At 32.5% G+C, this 20,455-nt stretch overlaps 1 protein-coding gene across 7 annotated transcripts in view; it reads right to left on the bottom strand.

Annotated features, from left to right (window-relative positions):
• Positions 1–20,455, bottom strand: part of AP3B1 (adaptor related protein complex 3 subunit beta 1) — a 262,968-nt gene that overhangs the window by 170,133 nt on the left and 72,380 nt on the right. For all 7 annotated transcript variants that reach the window (XM_041752074.1, XM_041752073.1, XM_041752077.1 and 4 more), the window contains one exon: positions 14,760–14,942. In XM_041752074.1, the coding sequence (XP_041608008.1) occupies positions 14,760–14,942 (183 nt within the window). The remainder of the gene's footprint in view (positions 1–14,759; positions 14,943–20,455) is intronic.

Here is a 20,455-nt window from a genome sequence, read left to right as displayed (position 1 = left end):
ATCTGAACCTATCTCATATGAAGATAGGTCTCTCTTCACTGTATACTGACCATACCAAATACTGATTTAAAAACATCAGGTTGAAATCAGTATCTCACTTTGCTCTAAAACATTTACTTTCAGTAAAGAGAAATGTTATTTCTTAAATATAAGTTTTATAAAGGCAAAAATATTTACCTTCTACTGTATAAAGTATATTTATAGAAGCATAATTTATATACCTTTAACTATTATTATAACATAAACCCATGGAATAAAGTGTGAAATTATGCTTAAGTAGTAATGCTCTATATAAATTTTTTACCTAAAGCTCCAAACACAAACGTTCACACAACTACAGTAAGTCACTGTTCAAACCCGCAACTTTTTACTCTGAGGATAAACTTAAAGAGAACTAACAGAAAGACTTGCTCATTTTATCTCAACGGGTTAACTAAGAAATAAGTATAAACTATGATCTTTATGTCAGTTCATAAGGAATAACAAGAAATAAAAAATAAAACTGACAACTAAAAACTACATATTGCAAAATCTGTTTATATATGAAAACTAATGAACAAATCAAATATTCCTGAAAAACATTTTCTTTTGCAACATGTGATCAGTAACACTGGAATCAGTAGAAATAAAAGACAACTTCAGCTGAAGTAATCCCTCATGTTAGCAAAGATCTTTCATAAATATCTCACTGGATCCTAAAACCACCTCATGAGGTAAGCAAAGCAGGTATTCACTGTCTTTTTCACAAGATAAAAGAACTGAGGTATACAAACTTATTTATTTTTTTTAAGATCTTATTTATTTATTCACGAGAGACACCAAGACAGAGAGAGAGGCAGAGACACAGGCAGAGGGAGAAGCAGTCTCCATGCAGGGAGCCTGATGCAGAACTCGATCCCAGGACCACGCCCTGGGCCGAAGGCAGGCACTAAACTGCTGAGCCACCCAGAGATCGCTGCAAACTTATTTAAATTTATCAATAATTTCATAGACTAAAAGCAGTAGGGCCAGGATTTTATCTTGAAATCATTATTCTTCTTCTTGTCCTCTCTCTTTTATTAACTTGGGATTTATAGTAGTCAAGAAAATGACACTGAATATACCCAGTTGCCTTCCAAATGCAGTGACAGCCTAGAGGGCACTAGCACAATCTTAAGATCTGTACCAGGACAAAGGATCTCTGTCATCTGCTGTGGACATGTGCTATTACCTAATGCTTAAAAGCTATGCAAGGGAATACATTATAATAGTCTCACACAATCAGACACCTGTATTAGTCAGTACAGTAACAAAAGCCATAGATTTGGTGGCTTAAACAACAGACATTTAATTCTCAGTTTTGGAGGCTGACAAGTCCAAGATCAAGGTGTCAGCAGATTAGGTTCCCAGTAAGAACCTACTGTCTTGCAGATGGCTGTCCTCACATGGCAGCGAAAGAAAGAAGCTCTCTGGTTCTTCTTATAAGGAACCATAGTGAGGCCCCACCTTAATGACTTCATTTAAACCTAATTACGTCCAGGTCTTCCTGGCTGTCTCAGTCAGTAGAGAATGTTACTCCTTCAAGCTTGTAAATTTGAGCCCCACAGTAAGTTTAGATATTACTTTTTAAAAAAATAAAACCTTAAAAACAATATTATTAAACCTAATTACCTCTCAGGTCCCCATCTCCAAATACTATCACACGGGAGGTTAGGGCTTCAACATATGAATTTTGGGGAACACATTCAGTCCATAGATATATACTGATGCAATATACTGATGGTACATCTCTCTGATATTGATACCATAGCAATACACTGGTGTTACATCTCTCTGATATTGGGTTAGATGTACCTAAGAAGACCAGAGTGGGTAGGTGATTAGCAGCATCTTAATTGCTTACTTAAATTAGATATTCAGTATGGATATAGAACACCTCATCAGAGAAATACATCCAATCCAAAAAAAAAAAAAAAAAACCCATGTTTAAAAAAATGCTAAACTTAATATTTTACTCAAAGGAAAAAAAGAAGTCATGTCTCTTCCCCCAAATCATGTCTATACAAAACAAACCAGGATATGCATACTGGTTTAAGACGTTTTCCTTACATGAAGTGAATGCTATGCTCTTCACTTTACATGTTTTATATCACAGCCCAATGACCACTATGCCACACAGGTGGAAGTGTGGGTTTGAGGACCATTGAACACTGAATCTCCCCCAATACATCACAATTACGGAAACACCTGTGCCCAGTAACTTTCTGTTGAGCCACTATGGAAATTCACAGTGTTCAATTGCCCACAGCACTTTTCATTTCTTACGACTTTATGTTCGACTCCAATATATAAGAAACAAACTTTCTGAATGCAATGGTTTCCAAATTTTATTACTAAGAAATCTAGATCTATATAAGGCATTCTTTCAAATTTTTCTGAAATAAAATATACTCATGACACATGGTGAACTTAAGTCGAAGGGTTCTAAGACATGAGAAAGAGGGTCCTAATTATTTGAAAACTAATTCCTATCTGCTGATGAGGAGTAAATAAGAATTGCTTTTTGTTATGTAGAACGCATTTTAGAGTAGTTTTCATTCAACCACAAATTATGAAATAAAATTAAAATCAATCTAAGAATTAATCATGATTCTTCACATATTCATTCTCTTTACCTTAAGTTATATAAGTAAGTTGTTCTAAAAATAATATATGGATAACCAGTCAAATACAAAGCTAAGAATTAGAACTGATTGTTCAGAGAATAGGAACTGGGGAATTAGAGATAAGAAGGGGAAAAGCAGGGAGCGTTAGGTGGCTCAGTTGGTTAAGCATCTACCTTTGGCTCAGGTCATGATCCTAGTGTCCTGGGACCAAGTCCTTCGTCAGGCTCCCTGCTCAGTGAGGAATCTGTTTCTCCCCCCGACTCTGCCTATCCCTGATCATGCTCACTCGCTCTCTCCTTCAAATAAATAAAATCTTTTTTTAAAAAAAGAAAAAAAAAGAGGAAGAGCATATACTTACTATACAATGTAGCATTTCCATTCCTATACAAATAAAAATGTATGTCCACACAATGACTTGTGGCACTGCAGACAAAGGTTACAGCTCCATGGGTGTACAGAAAAATACAAGTTCAAGCATAAGCAAGTGCAGTCTGTGACAGCTAAGGACATATAATTTGTATGTGCTACAGAAACCATATGTTAAAGAGGAAAAAGAGAAAATATAATTTAGGATATTTACCTAAAAATATACCATTTCTTTCATTCTTTAATCTGTTCTACAGTTATGAATTACCATCTATTACCATTTCTCTTCAACCTGAACAATTTTTTGAAGTATTTCTTGTAATACAATTTCCCTATGAAGGAGTTTTTCAATTTTGATCCTCTGAAAATGTCTTAATTCTACCTTTATTTTTGAAGACTGGATTTGTCCAACATAGAATTCTTTGTTGACAATTTTTCCTGTCAATAATTTTAAATGATATTCTATTATTTTCTAGATGGCAGTGTTTCTGATCAACAGCTAGTCTTATCATTGTTCTCCTGTATATAATTCATTGTTTATCTCTGCCTGCTTTCAACGTTTTTACTTTTAATTTCAGAAGTTTAACTATGATGTATGTAAGTGTGACTTTTTACTTGTTTTGCTGGAGAATCTGGTAAGTTTCCTGGGTTAGTGTGCTTGGATTTTTCCCCTTCATCTAAATTTGACATTTTTTTCAGCTTTTATTTCTTCAAGTATTATTTCTTGAAGTGCCCCGTTCACTCTGTCCTCCTTTTGGAACTTCAATTAGAGGTATTTCATTCTCTTTGATGTTGTGCCACATGGCTATAAAACTCTTCCCTTGTTTTTCTGTTTTTTCACAATGAATAATTTCCATGGATTTGCCTTCAGGATTCTTGACTCTTTTACTGCCTCCTCTCAGCTGTTAAGCTCGTCTAGTGTATTTTTCATTTAATCATTATGTTTTTCAGCCCTAGATTTTCCATTTGATTCTTTCTTATGGTATCTTTTGCCTGTTAAGACTGCTCAACTATTCACTGATTTTAGTATTCTGGCTATATATATATATATTTATATATATATTATATATATATATAATAGCTTTCTCACTTATCTATAAGTGTCTTTTCTTGATTATACTGAGGTGACTTGCTATTGACTGCTTTTTCTCTCAAGCAGCAGTTATTTGTTTTTGCTTTTCATGTCCACTGATTTTTTAAAGTTGTATTCTAGATATGATCAACCACACAGATTAGAAGTCTTCCTTACATTGCATTCCTCTGAAGTGTACTGGTATTTGTTATAGTACATATTTTACTGGTCCCAAACTGCAAACTCTGTCTGCCTTAGTGGCCAGCAAGTGAAATCTCCATTTAGTTCTTTTATCTTCCAGATGCTACTTTTTTGCTAGGCTCAGCAGAGTCTTCCTCACACATCTATACTTTACTGTTTGGCCAAGGATCTGGATGCTGTTTACTATGCATTTCCAGGGGTTTCACCCTTCTGTGGTTCCCACACTCTTCTGGAATTTTCCCCTAATTTTTAGGTACTCTGCCAGTCTTGAAATCTATTCTCTGACAGCTAGGTAAATAAGGCTGTGGCTTTTTTCAAATATTGTATGAATCTGAGGAGTGACCTCAGATAAAAACCAGCCCTCAAAAAACTTACACCTTGAAATTTCAGCCTTGCATATATAGAATCCTCTCTGGTTTTTTTCCTACTTTATGTTACAGTGACTTTAGATTGCTGATCTCTGCAAAAATTTTGTAGAGTTAACTAAATCAAGTTAACTAAATCAAGTTAACTAAATCAATCATTCCATCAGGAGAAGCTGAAACGCTAAGTCCACGAAGTACATCTCAACTGGAAGTCAAACGCCTTGATGCTTTTTATGTGAAAGTGAACCTTTCTCATATACCTTGCCTCCTCATTCCATTTTCCTCATCCTTCCCATTATATCCCATTAGCCAGAACTACATTATATGCCATTCCTAAATCTATCACTTACAAGGGGAATGTAATTATTAACATTAACAAGACATTAGACTGAGGAGTAACATGGCTTCTTTAAAAGTATGTGGGTGCTCAATACCTATAGAAAAATCTGTTTTTTTCAATGGGGGTTGGCTGTTGGATACAGTGATGCTTTCGCTACATCACCTAGACAACAATGCACTGGAATAATCTGCCTAATGTGGTATTTTGGAACTACAGAATCTACAGGAAGACTACAATGATTTTAAGAAATGTATCAGAAATTTAAAGTCTATACAGACACAATTAAATGGATAACAGAATAGAATAAAACTGGATGTTTCAAATTACCAATTAGTTTACATAAAATCATAATCTTCTCTGACGTGAATACAGAAAACTATTAAGCAGCAAAATCACAAAATTAAAGATTAATGTAAATAATGAACTTGTCAGAAGATTGAAATTCATTATTAAATGTATCCATTCCTTTATGCTAGAATAATAAGACTAACACAGAGAAAAATATAAGGAAACAAATAGGTGATACAGTCAAGAGAAATTACAATGATACAAGTATCTATGGGAGAAAAAAGCTCAGGAATAAAGAGGAAACTTAGCAAACATCAGAGAAGTATAGTAGAATGAATCATATATCTTTTCTTTTTAAGGATTTTATTTATTCATTCATTCATTCATTCATTCATTCATGAGAGACAGAGAGAGAGAGAGAGGTATAGAGATACAGGCAGAGGGAGAAGCAGGCTCCATGCAGGGAGCCTGACGCGGGACTCGATCCTGCGACCCCAGGATCTGAAGGCGGCGCTAAACCACTGAGCCACCTGGGCTGCCCTGAATCATATTTCTTAACTTCTTAAACTCTAAGTCTCTCCTCCTAAAATTACACTGGTCCATGTTGAAAGTCATAAAATACTTAAAACCATGAACATTCTGGGACTTCTAGATAAAGATAAAGAAACAAAGATAAAGAATATAATCTCTTTCCCCAATGTAAAAACTGTAAGGAAAATAAAAATATTAAAACTAGCAAAAGATCAGTCAATACTAATGAAACAAGAGGGTCACAATCTATTGGCACAAACTTTAAGATTTTTTTAAAACAGAAGATTCTGGAAAAACATTCCTTGCTTCTTGAGAATGCTCATTAATAATCTCCTCCCCAAATTTAGATAGAAAAAAACGGAGAGGTTATTCTTATCTTTCCAGTCTACTGGGGCAGGTGGGATAGTGAGGGAAATTGGTGGTGAAAATAGGTGGTGAGGAAAAGCTGGTGGGAGAAAACAACAAAGCTGGCTCTCCCTGAAAGAGGTAAAGGGAGACCTGGGGCAACACTGTCCAAAAGAAACTTTTATGATATGGAAACATTTCATAATAGCACTATCTAATACAGTAGGTACTAGCCACATGTGACTACTGAGCACTTAAAATGTGCTAATGCGTCTGAGGTATTGATTTTCAATTTTAGTTAAATAGCTACATGTGGCTAGCACCTACTATATTGAACAGCACACTTTTTGGATTAAACAATGAATAAAGAATAATAAGGTAAAGATCAAGAATATTTCTCCATAGGAACATACTATATATTCATAAATAATATGAATGTTAGTATAGGGCATTTAAGAAGATTCAGAAAAAGTGCTCAGGAATTCTTAAAAAAAAAAAAAAAAAAAGACAAAAAAAACCCCCAAATCTTCAATCTCTACTGAGGCTAATAAGCTTACTATCCCCAAATGCCAGGCTACTACTAAACCAAAGAAGAATATGACATAAAATACACACAACTCAAATTGAAACTGAGGGGAAGAAACAAACTGTCTTTAGGTGTGGTTGTACAAAATTAAAGCCACACAGTACCAGAACTTCCCAAGTATTTACAATTGAAAAGAGTACAATAATTATGTAACATATTCACAACACACATTAAAAAATGCAGAAGACAAACAAATCATTCTGGAAAAAAAATATTCCCTATAATTGTACATGTATTAAAAGTAAATTTTCCAAGAAGTTACTAAGAACATGAACTCAAGAAAATACAAGTTTAAATATGAGATGATAAAATTATATAATAAAGGAAATATCAGATTGAAACCTGAGTGAATAAAAGCCAAAGCACTATCATTACCAAAATAAGTAAAAACTGTTAAAGACAGATTAGATCAATGAAAATCAAATTATTGATATAAAGACTTGAGATAATACAAATGCAAATAAAAAGATAAACATTAAAGCAATTTTTTATTTTTATTTTTTTTAAAGATTTTATTTATTCATGAGAAAGGCAGAGACATAGGCAGAGGGTGAAAGAGGCTCCACAGGGGGAGCCCAGTGTGGGACTCAATCCCAGGACCCCAGGATCACGACCTGAACCAAAGGCAGACGCTCAACCACTAAGCCACCCAGGTGTCCCAAAGCAATTTTTTAAAAGGTGAAAGACAACAGAGAAAGATTGTAAAATAGAATAACTGGTATTTCTGAAGCATATAAATGACAAATGAAGCAAGGAAAAAAACCCTGGAAGATCAAAGAACTCAAATACTACAAAATAGAATGAATATATATGGAATGGTCCACTCTGAGATGAAATCTTACTAATCTTTACATATTTTTTTAAAAAAGTGAAACAGATTTCTGGGGGTACAAAACAAACAAACAAAAAAACAAAAACAAGTTACTTGCAAAGGAGAAAAATCTGTGGCTACTGGGAGAGCTCTCTGAAGAAGGGGAAAATGGTGTGACCCAAGAGTATTTTTTAAAAATATTTTATTTATTTATTCATGAGAGACACATAGAGAGAGGCAGAGACACAGGCAGAGGGAAAAGCAGACTCCCTGCAGGGAGCCCCATGTGGGACTCGATCCCAGGACCCTGGGGTCACACCCTTGAGCCAAAGGAAGATGCTCAACCACTGAACCACCCAGCTGTCCTGACCCAAGAGTATTATATGCAACCAAGATGTCATGTATAAAAGTAACATGACATTTCAAATACCTAAGAGAATATTGATTCCATAAGAAAGGAGATGAAAATGTTACTATACAGAAATATTTGAAAGTCACAATTAAATGAATACACATTAAAATATTATAATAAAACAGTATTTTTTGGAATAATAAAAGCATGATGGAATAATAGGAAGCAAGGATGGAATAATGAAAGCATGAGACAATATAGAAGAATGCCAAATCTTCCATTTCTATAACAGGAAGTCAATATAAAATGTCTAAAATTCATAAACCAAGAAACAGCAATATATACATATTACCAAAAAATGTATATTACTTAGAAATAGAGAAGGTTAAATATATACATGTCTAAAAGAATTTGAGGTACCTGATTCAGGAAAGGGGAAGGATGGAACAGAAAAATGTCACTTCTCAGAAGCCACATATTATTTCTTTTTTTTAACCATGTACATGTTTACTTGTATAAAAAGAAACTTCATGAGTTAAAAAATCCAATCAAAAATAAACCATGAACAAGAAAAATAAAGACTCTAAGATAAATGCTTCATAACTAACGGAGAGAGGGGAGACCCTATTTCAATATCTGCATATTGTTCAGTTTCCCAGTAACTAGCGCACAATGAACCCTTCATCAATAAGTGCCTGACAAGGGGATCCCTGGGTGGCTCAGTGGTTTAGCGCCTGCCTTTGGCCCAGAGCGCGATCCTGGAGTCCCGGGATCGAGTCCCACATCAGGCTCCCTGCATGGGGCCTGCTTCTCCCTCTGCCTGTGTCTCTGCCTCTCTCTCTCTCTGTGCATCTGTCATGAATAAATAAATAAAAATCTTTAAAAAAAAAAAAATGTGCCTGACAAAGTGCACAAAAACTTCTGTATTTGTATGTAAAGCATGGATTCCACCTTAACTCCCCACTACTGTTATTTTAAAATTTAGCACAATAGTGAGATTCAAAAATAGTCCATTAGTAAAATATAATACAAAATTTATTTTACAAAGAATATGAACCTGTAAAGAAAATAAAAGTTCAATAAAAAATAATCTCTACCACGTAGGTCCTGGAAGACAGGACATGGTATACTATTTTCACAATACCTTTGTATTTTCAGAAAACAGCTAATCGAGAACTATATATACAAATTTTGTGTTCTGCTGAGTTATTTTATAGCTGTTCCTGAAAAACTTCAGGAATCGATCTCAAAATACTTTAAACAATATTCTAATCTTGGAACTTTCTTACACCTAAGGTTTTATAACTGAAGTACAGATCTATTCAGAAAAATAAAAGTAAATTCATCACTCCAAATTTCAAAATGGAATGCATACTGCCACTAAAATTGTATTACCTGGATTCATAAACAAAACGTAACTGTGAGTACATAAAGTTTTAAGTTCTAAATCATGAAAGTAAAAAATTTTGATAATTCTTACAAAACTGTCATCTCCTAGAGAAAGTTTAACTTTTAAAGAACTAGATTCATAAAATTAACAACCTTTCTGTCAGGCCCTCTTTCATGAGCTTTCTTTCAAATGATAATTAACACCAGTAAAGGGTTTTTTTTGTTTTTTTAACACTCTTAAAATTAACTTGGTATTTTATAATATTTATTTTTTAAAATCCATTATTTCTACCAAAGCAACTTTAGTCTTAGAGATTTACATTTATGCTTTGAGTATTCTCCCATAACACGCTTGAATGACACAAAGAAAATATTTAAGTAATTTTATATCCTTGAAAATTATACAAACTTGACCTAGAATAAAAAAAAAAAAAAAAAACCCTACATGGACTGCAAAGAATAAGGTAAATTTGAGAAAATAAAAATGCAAATATGCATTTTAGCAGTCTCTTGAATTTATTAACCTAAAAGGTTTAATTTCCATTTTCCTGCATCAGCTTTATTTATAAAATGTCGTGCCCTATAAATACGCTGTTATTTTCTATAGTCAAGCACCCTCTTAACAAATCTTCTCATTAATATGTAAATTTAAAGTCAATCGGTCTTCTCCCTGACAGCCCCATGAATTCCTAGTGCACTGTATAATCGGCTTTGACTTGGCATCCACTATTTATCATCAAAGATGTCAGTTAGAAAAATTATGGAAAATGCACTGCAATTGATATGACTGCAATCTACTTTGTCAACACTTAATTGTTCCTCAAATCATACATTTACATATAAACAGCCTAAATACTGATCTATAATGATGCAAATAAACTAAATTAAAAATATCTTCTGCCCTAAAGAAGCTTGTTTATATATGATGTGTTCATTTGAGAATTTGACAAAAGTATGTTACATCAGCTCATCTCAAAAAGTATTTCTACTGATTTTCAATTCCTCATAAAAACAATTTTGTTACCTTTCAAGCATATAAACATAAACAAATGTCTTAAAAGTTCAATGAGAAACATGATTCTTCTTTCTTAAAAGCAAATTTAATTATAGTTGTTACCTAATTGCGATGTCTAAGCACTATGGATTAGGGGGAGCTTCAAAAATGGCTTCAACTGGAACATAGTAAGTAAACACAGAGAAATGTATTAAAGTAAGCAGAAAGATAGTTTAATTTGAAAGTCATGAGGTTAAAAAAAAAGTCACGAGATGATAGAATACAAAGAAAAGAATGCTAACCTAGAGATCAGATCTTTCTGTTTATATTTCTGGCTCCACATTTACAAGCAATATTATCTTAGGTGAGTTGTTAAAATCTACACGCCTCAATGTCATCATTTATAAAACGAGTATAATAATCACTACTGTCCCATCTCAAATAAAATACTACTTAAGTACAGCAAAATAAGAAACTACTGAATTTAATGTATGTATTATGATGCTATTTTTCACATATTATCTCAGCACCTGAGAAAGAATTCCCTTGATTTTAATGAATTTGGTACATATAGGCAGTTTTTTACTTTAACTTTTAAATCAATACATTGTTTTAGTGAGAATGTTTTCTTGTAAAATCTTTCACTTCAAGGTAAATGGTGCTTTATATATCATAAAATGGTGTTCATACAGCATTTATACAAGTGGCTTCTGCCTGTACGTAGAAGGGGATGAGATGCTAGAACGTCCACCTTTACACTCTGCTAACTTCATGACAGAAATACATTCAAGACACAATGGTAAGGATAAAACAGGATTGTAACAAGCACGGATTAAGGTATAGAGTATGGTTCCACTTTGTCTTTCTATATTATTCTCAGCAATTCTTTACTATATGGTATGCTTTCTACAAACTTAAGGAGTGAAAAATGAAAGCAGACAGGAATGCAAAATACCTCTAAATTTATTTCAGCTTGATGATTGAGCTTCTCAACTTTTTTTTTTTAAGATTTATTCATTTGATAGAGAAAGCAAGCACACACGCTAGGGGGGAGAGGCAGGAGAGAGAAAAGCAGACACCCTGCTGAGCAGGGAGCCCAATCCAGAATGGAGGGCTAATACTTTGATATCATGACCTGAGCCCAATGCAGCCACTTAACCAACTAAGCCACCCCAGTACTCCCTTTAATTTAATTAAAATTAAATTTTTTAATTTTTAAAATTAAAATTACCACATGTAGTCCTAAAAAGTTGGATGCAACTTAAAGTCTAGGCCAAAAAGCCTACAACATTACAAGTGGCTGGGCTGCTCACTGAAAAGCTGCTTAGTAAAACAGAATTCTAACAAGCCATACAGAAAGTCTGAGATGAGTAAACTCAGAGGAAGCATGAACATGGTCTAAATGGTGACAATCCACTTGAACCTTAAATGTATTTGTACCAAAAGTCTAACATCTTGGACAATCCCTAACTTCTATACTGCAGTAAAGGATGACCCTTCCAAATCTATCCTGCTGGTACTGAACAGAAGACATACATATACAGAGACAAAGGCCTGTTATCTTGATGATTTGGGAATCAACTGATACCACTTTAAATTAATAAAGTGAAATGTGTTATCCAAAGTAAAATTTATAACCACAACAAAAACTGAAATTAGTTACCAGGAAATACCTTTAAGGGGTCAACCTAGAGGTTATGAGAAGGAAGATTTATCTTTTATCTTACCATGTGCCTGAATTTCCTCTAAAAAAAAAAAAAAAGTTATAACTATAGTTCACTAAACTCGGATAAATCTTCTATTTGGCTGAGGTTTTCTTCTTTTCTTTCTTTAAGCCAAGAAATCTTTCTCAAAGGAAATCATATTCATAGATATAAATGAAAGGCAAAGATGAAGGCTGCTCTGGATCAGAGGCAAGAACCCAGAGAGCTACAGAATCTAGAGCACCACTACCTCCCGTGGTTGTTCTATGGCAGTGTTACAGCATCCTGAGGCCTAAGATGCACATTTGCACATTTGAAAACTAATGAATTAGTCTATTAACCAACCACATAATCTAGAATAATGCCAATGCCAAGGTTAGATTGCAAATAAGTGGCAAGGTAAGAAATTACTTCGCCCAGTTTCAGCGTACCCAGGACAATGACCAGACTTCATTTCATGTTTGTAATAATTAATGTGCAAAGAACCTACATGTGAAAACAGAAGAAATACATATAGCCTCAACTTTTTAAATTACTTATCAAAAGAAGTAAATATATATGGTAGTACAAAATTTAACCTGCTAGCTTTACAAATAGCTTTCAACCTGAATTTTATCTGAAAGTAAGATGAAATAAAATTCAAGGAACAAAAACACAAATATATAGACTACAAAAACAGAGATTTTAAAATAGACATATTTTTAGAAGCTATGGCAAGGAAGATGTATTTAATTCTAATTTCTACATAATAACAAAGCAAAGGATTATTTGCATAGGGATACTCAAAATGATTTGATGGTGGCAGGAAAGTAAGATTTAAAATCTTATTAAATAGTGGCAAAATTACTTTATAACAGAAAAAATTACTTTGTAACCTTATAATGGAAAAAAAAAATGTGAATAGCCACTCTGGAAAAGAATTGGCTGAAATCAAACAACTTATTATTATCAACAAAAATCTCTTGTTAAAGTTACCATTTACATGAGAGAGCCAAGACAGTTGCAGCATGGGCATGTTGTTCTTAAGTCCAGCAAAAGTGCCACCAAGAGTTTACTCTGTTCAGTAATAAATAAAATCAACTTTATAAAAAAAAGTAATCTATGTAAGAGTCTATATGGCATGAGACTTTTATATATAAATAATTCAAAGCATATTTCATTTTTTTTAAGGTTTTATTTATTCATGAGAGACCCAGAGAGAGAGAGAGAGAGAGGCAGAAGCACAGGCAGAGGGAGAAGCAGGCTCCATGCAGGGAGCCTGATGTGGGCATCGATCCCAGGTCTCCAGGATCACGCCCTCGGCTGAAGGCAGCACTAAACCGCTGAGCCACCCATGGATCCCCACGTATTTCAATTTTAAATCACCTAAACACTTTCTTAATATTAAAATGAAAATGGAGTCAATACTATAAAGTCTTATGGATAAAGATATATTTTTAAATATTTAAAATACTTTTTAATACTAATAATACTATCACTATAAAAAGCACTGATGAATATTTTAAATATTTAAACCCCTTAAACATCTGAAAGCTAAACATGTCATCTACAGTATTATGAACATTCCTCCATTTTATATACATTTTCCTCTCACTTTATTTCTAATTAACAAAAGTAAAATGTACTGAACACAAATGTATTGAGCAACAAAAGTGTATGTATGTGTAAGTTTGTACATAAACCATTATGATATAATTGGGGTATTTTTGGTTTTTTACTTTTTAAGCAGTTGATTTTAAAAATCTGTAATACTACTTTTTCCTTTTTAATTGAAGTATAAGTTGACATGTTATATTAGTTTCAGGTGTACAACATAGCAATTCAACAACTCTACATTATGCTAGCTCATCACAACTGTAGCTAACATCACCAAGCAGTACTATTAAAATATGACTGAATATACTCCCTAAGCTGTACTTTTCATCTCCATGACTTATTCATTCCATCACCTGGAAGCCTGTATCTCCTACTCCCTTTAACCCATTTTGCCCATCTTCCCATCCTCCTCCACTGGCTTTTTAAAAAGACAAAAAAAGAAGTATCACAATATTAGAATGAATGTGCTATTCTTATAATATTTAACTTCTTTTTTAAAACGAGTTTCAAATTTATACTTAAATATTGAATATATTCACAAAAGGATCTCTATTGCAAGCTATGTAAATAAAATTTTCTCAATTGTCAATAAAGTAAAAAAAGGTATTAGTTATGCTTCTAATGCTAATATGCATAAAGAAAACTATTTTAAAGTTTATTTAATTATAAATTTCACTAAAATTCTATCAACTTAAGTGAAAAATGGAAAACATTTTAAAATATAAAACTTGGAAAATGTAGTTTAAAAGTTTAGCAATATTTCTTATAAAGGCAAGAAATCTCTTAAGTATAAATTCACAAGTGCTAGAATCACATTACCTACTTGTACAAGTGAATTACTTAACAGTCAAGACTTAAAGATATGAAAGCAACTAATCACCAAAGAAATCTATGATTTGGCAGTATCACTGCTAACACTGTACCAGACTGTTACTCCTAACAAGAGTTTATATACCCTAAGAGTTTATACCTTAGGTCATATAGTATATATCAATTAGTGCCAAAATAATGAAAAATTACCTTTCAATTTATTTTTTCCCTGCTTTCCAAAAGAACATAAATAAAAGGAGTCCTCCATAAGTATGCAGATCTCTATATTTTACAACTATACACATTTTAAAAGCTCATCCATTTTCTTAGTATACTTTATAATTGGAAGACCACTCAACACTTACCTCTTTCCAAGGACTGACAAATTGTGTACGAGCATATCGAGTTAGCATGTGGATTATGACAACTTGTCCCCACTCTTCTACATCAACTAGTAAATTACAGAGCTTGCGGTAATTCTTGTGAATCAGATCTATTCTATCCGGGCATACTTCTTCAAATGCCATCACAACACTGCCAGCTACCAGCTAGAAAAGGAAGAAATAGTAACTCATTAAAAAACATTTTCTTACCATCAAAGACTCTACTCAGGCATTACAGAGACACAATCAGTATTATGACAATCAATAAAGTATTCAGTTATTTAAAAAATGACTGTTAATGTTTAAATAACAAATTTTAACTCACTCCCTCAAAGAATAATTTTTATAGCTGTAATAACATGTCTGAAAAGCTAGCTTCTTCCTGAAATATTACAATTAGTAGTATTAAAAATTCCACCAATTTTTTGTCAGGCTAAATTTCAATAAATTGTTCATACATGGACTCAACATATTCATCACATACATTTTTTATTTTCAAAGCTAACCTAAGTTCCAATCTAAAGATCCATCATTTAGTACATAACATTCAGAAAAATAATCAAGACTATAACAAAGACCACATCACATCAGTTTAAAATGAAAACAACAATGAATTTATTTTAAAGTGTGTGAGGAACTCTTAAGTGTCTCTGGTGTAAAACACTTTCAAATCTTCAACATTTTAACCCATTTGTTAATTTTTACCATTATTTTATTTACAAAGAAAACACACAGGCTAAGATTTTAGCATTTAATAACTGATGTAACGATGTGTACAAGGTAAAATAATGTATTACCAACAAAAGTCAGCTCTCTCCAAGACCAATTAATGAACTATAAATGCTGTTTGCTTAATTGTCATACTTTGGCAAAGTGGTGAAATTAAGCTATCTTTGGTATAAAGATACAAGCTAAGCAGAATACATAATATACAAATACTTCTATATATGTACCACTGTGCAGTTAGCCAAGAATATAATACTGTTGAAAAATAAATTAATATCATATTCTTTCTAAACACTAGGGATCTTCATTTTAGTGTCTAAAATTTCCCCAATGACTTAAAATAAGCAATTAAATAGAAATGTAACTTACTGAAATGGTACTTTCTGAAAAATATTAGATACAATGATATTTGTATTTTTAGTGTTTGTCCCTCTACTTGGCTGACATTTAGTTTATTAATATGCAACCAACAATACAATTGAAAGAAAACAGCTCAGAATATAGACTTGCTATTATGCTAAACAAGTTTCCAGTCCTGTGGGGATTTTATGAATTACCAATCAGTATAAACGTGAAGCCGCATTTATTGACTCCAGCCCTGCCCATGTACTGGTGCCTGCTGGTCCCAGCATGAATGCACTTCAATCGAAAAAGCAAAGAATTGATTATTTGTGTGAACTAAATAAAAAATGTATTATACGTATAATTTCCTATTTGCTATTGATATGGAAAGGAAGTTAAGTTCATGTTTTCATCTCCACATTTTGATATCTCCTGCACAAATCACTCTTCAAAAATTATATTCTGTGATAACCATATTTCTAAACGGTAAGATTTAGCATCATTTAAAAATCTCTTAAAACAACTAAAGTTTAAGATATCAAATAAAGAATAACTTAGTATTTGTGAAACATATCTATCCATACATTTTATATAAATGCCAATCTTACATTAATAGAAGATATACATATCAATTGATAAGACATTAAGGTACAAAAATAAATAATACCATGTAGAATAAAATAATCCATGAAACTAAAATAGCAATTCATCAAAGTTTCAATTCAAGAAATACTATGCAAAATCAAGTTATTTTGCCTAAGCCTAGAAGATTTTTTTTCAAAGTGTTTAGTAAAGACACCAAACAATGAAAAGAAAAATCAGCTACCAAATGTTATTAAATGTTATTAAATTTATTAAACCAAGAGCTATAGGTACAACATAATTCTAAAGTACTAAGAGGTAACATGAAAAACAGAAAATACTTTAAGTACGAATATAGTTGAAGGAAACAAAAAATAATTAGAATATAAAGAAATGTACCTTCACAAAATAAAACTGACCATTTTAGATATTTCCATGTATGCATTTAACAAAATGACCCTAGGCTAAACAATGCCAGAATTGATAATTTTGGTCTATTAAATGTTCAATATTCTATAAAACTTCCAGAATTAAAATAAAATGATCTACTCGGATTTTAAAACCAAAAATATTGGTTTCCCAAAAACAGACAGTTAATTTCCATCTCACTGTGTCAATAGTAGCTTTTTATATAAGGGGAAAAATAAATCACTCCAACAAAACTAGCAATGAGCTCATCAAATTCAAATGCAGTTTTCCATTTATGTATTTTTTATATTAAAGCTATAAACATGGTTCATTTATCTTCCCTTGGTTGCCACGTTTTTCTGTGCTGTTGCTATGAACTTCAGCCATTAGCTGTGCTCCAAGGTAAACTACATGAACCATCAACAAAAGTGACACCCCATCTATGGAGTTCATATTTTCTCCAGATTATCTATGCTAGTTGACAAGCTGGTAATGAAAAAAATCACACTAAGCAAATGGTTCCTCTAATAACAATAAATTTTCTATAAAATTATGAAGGGTACAAAACGTTTCCTTGCATCTATTTTGTCATGAATTCTAATTAACGTTGCAAAAACCTGAGAGTGCTGGGTCATCACAAGAAGTGCATCAAGGTTTGATTGATAATATGGTATAAGTTGGCCAATGCTGCCAAGATTTTCTTCTCTTAAATTAATGGCCATCCAACCTGCCCTAATCATACAGCCCAAATGATATTCCCCTTCTTATTTCAATTTTCTTGAGGCATGGAAAATGGGAAAGATCAGTCATTTATCTTCTAATAGCTGGATAATAGATCTATCACAATAAAACATCTGCACAAAATCAGAGGTGTGGGGTTTTTTTTTGCCCACAACAGTGAAGCTTTTACCAACATTAAATCAATAACATAAAATGGTGTCTTAGCCCCATAGTTTAGCTATGAACTACCAATATATTCATTAAATACCAGTTTGTAGCTAAATTAAGGAGAAACTTTATCACTAAAAAAAAAAAAAAAACTGAGTTTTTCAGTAAGCACTGAACTAATCTGTTTTCTTAAGAAATTCTGTTTTCTATTAGAAAGCTAAGTGCTATACACAAAGGATTTCTTTAAAATTAACCTGAAAGAAACAGAAAATAAATACCACCTTGCTTTTGAGATGTTCTAAATAAGGCTGCTACGCTTAAATTACTCAACAAATATGGATTTCTACCTTTTAAAGACAAACCAGAGAAAGCATTATAAATTTAAAAAATGAATTTATAACTGAATATCAGAAAAGGTGCATTTAGGACATGTTAAGTAAAGAATATAGGATGACAACAGTAAATCTAGGATCATACAATGAAATTATAAAAAGAAAACTTGTAATAGTTGATTGGAGATAATGCAACATAAATAAAATATTGTCTTTTAATTTCACTGACTATAGTTGTGGGATACATGTCTTTCAAAATTTACAGATAACTTTCAGACAACAGTTACCTGAGTAACCCTAAAATGTTCTTGTTATTTTACCATTACTATATTCCTTAACCCTACATGATGTATTTTTAGAAAAGGACTATTTTAATGATAAATATTGGTCTTACTCTAGTTGAATGGAAAAAGTATTCTATTTTAATATGTTTATACTTCCACCTTTCCTTAAAATGTAATTATAGAACTGTCTTTCTTTGGACTAAAAGAAGTAACAGAAGGTATATCTCAAAGTCAAAAGGTTAAGTGAAGAAAAGTTTTGAACAGATTGACATCTTTCAAATTTATACTTACCAGCAGCTATAGCAATGTTAACATCATAATGATCCCAAGAAGTTCTTGCTGATAACAAATAAATTCTTTTTCAAAATGTGGAAATAAATTAGACATGCACTGTTCACTTAATTGGGAATTTTTTTTATTGGGAAATTTTTAAAAAAATAATAATAATAATTGGGAAATTTTTAAACAAAAATGATTTGGAATTCTTACTGGGTTTGTTTTTTTTTTTTTTTTAAGATTTTATTTATTTGAGAGAGATAGCGAGAGCAAGCAAGAATAGAGTAGGGGCAGATGGATAGGGAGAAGCAAACTCCATGCTGAGCAAGGAACCCAAAGCAGAAAAGCAGGGCTCCATCCCAGGACCCTGAGATCATCACCTGCTCTGAAGGCAGACACTTAACCGACTGAGCCACCCAGGCACTCTGGATTCTTACTGGTTTAAATGTCAATACTGACATTATTAATTTGGGGAAGGAAATAAATACAGCTGTCTTCTTTCAGTAAAGAAATATAAGAGACAAAGGTAAGTAATAAAGCTAAGATCCATAAATATCAGAACATTTTAAACCTTTCTACAATAGATTATAATCACACAAAGGAAAAATTATCAGAAAATGTTCTCAAAACATAATTAATTTAAATAACAGGAAGGCAAGTTACACTACCTGGGTAAATCTCAGCCTCCTAAAATAGGTTTTCACCTATGCCGTAAGCATAACTAAAACACAGGGAATATCCAAATTTCATATTATATGTAGGTAGAAAACTAAGTCCCAAATCCCAGAGAGTTATTCTTCAAGCTTGTATCATAAAATTTCACAAAGACCTATGGCAGCCTAGAAAAAACTGCCCATAACAAAGCAGTCAGGAATTGGTTGTAAACAAAAGGGGGAACTAAAGTCGACAGGAGAAAAGAGTACTCTAAGTGTAAAAATAGTGCATAAGATTCCTGGTAGATCCAACAAATTACAAAGAAGAAATTTCAAGAGGGTAGCAGGTGGAGGGAGGATTCAATGAGGCTATCTGGGAAAAGAAAATTTTCAAGAATTGGAACAAGTCAAAAAAGAGATAGAGGAAAAGAAGTTCCTTATAAACTATAAGGTGACAGAAAAAAGAAATCAGAGGAGGAAATTCAGGATCCTAGAAGACCAAAAAAGAGAAAAAAAAATCAATCAAAATAACTTTAGGACATACACTCCATGCTCTCCCTCAAAAAAGCCATTTAATAGAAAAACATTATTTTGCTATTCTAACAGAAAGGGTGCTCTTACACTAGGAATTTTGCAAACTACCTCAAACTCAAACCACTAACCCTATCCAAAGAAATGTAAAGATGTAAGTAATCTACATGTATTGAAAACAGAAAGTGAAAATCAACAATTCAACTGCTGAGAAGTAACCACAAAAAAATTAATGATGAAGCATAAGAAAACTAACACAACACTCCAAATTGAAGTAAGCACCCTCAAAGAAGCATCTGAAGATAAGAAAAATGAATATGCATCAGAAATTCATAAAGAGAACAGAAATAAACAAAAGACATCAGGAAAAAATTAAACAGAGGTTGACTGAACCCAAGAAAGAACTGAAAAGGGAAGAAAATAGTCAACATGATAATTCAATTGCAAGGTGCCCCTGCAAGAAAACAGTTGAATGAAAATTTAGTAAGGGGAATTAAAGAAAGGTAAAAAACCAAGTGAACAAAAATGAGGTAAAGAAAGAAGTAAAAAGGTTTAGAGAGACAGTGGTTGAAATGTAGATAAGAAAAGAAGATCCAACATACATAAAATTGAAATCCTGGAAGAAATAAAAGTAACAAACAAAATTGTTTAAAACC

Source organism: Vulpes lagopus, chromosome 4 (genome assembly GCF_018345385.1).
Source record: "Vulpes lagopus strain Blue_001 chromosome 4, ASM1834538v1, whole genome shotgun sequence".
In the NCBI taxonomy this organism is placed as follows: Eukaryota; Metazoa; Chordata; class Mammalia; order Carnivora; family Canidae; genus Vulpes; species Vulpes lagopus.
This window is presented reverse-complemented; position numbering and strand designations above follow the sequence as displayed.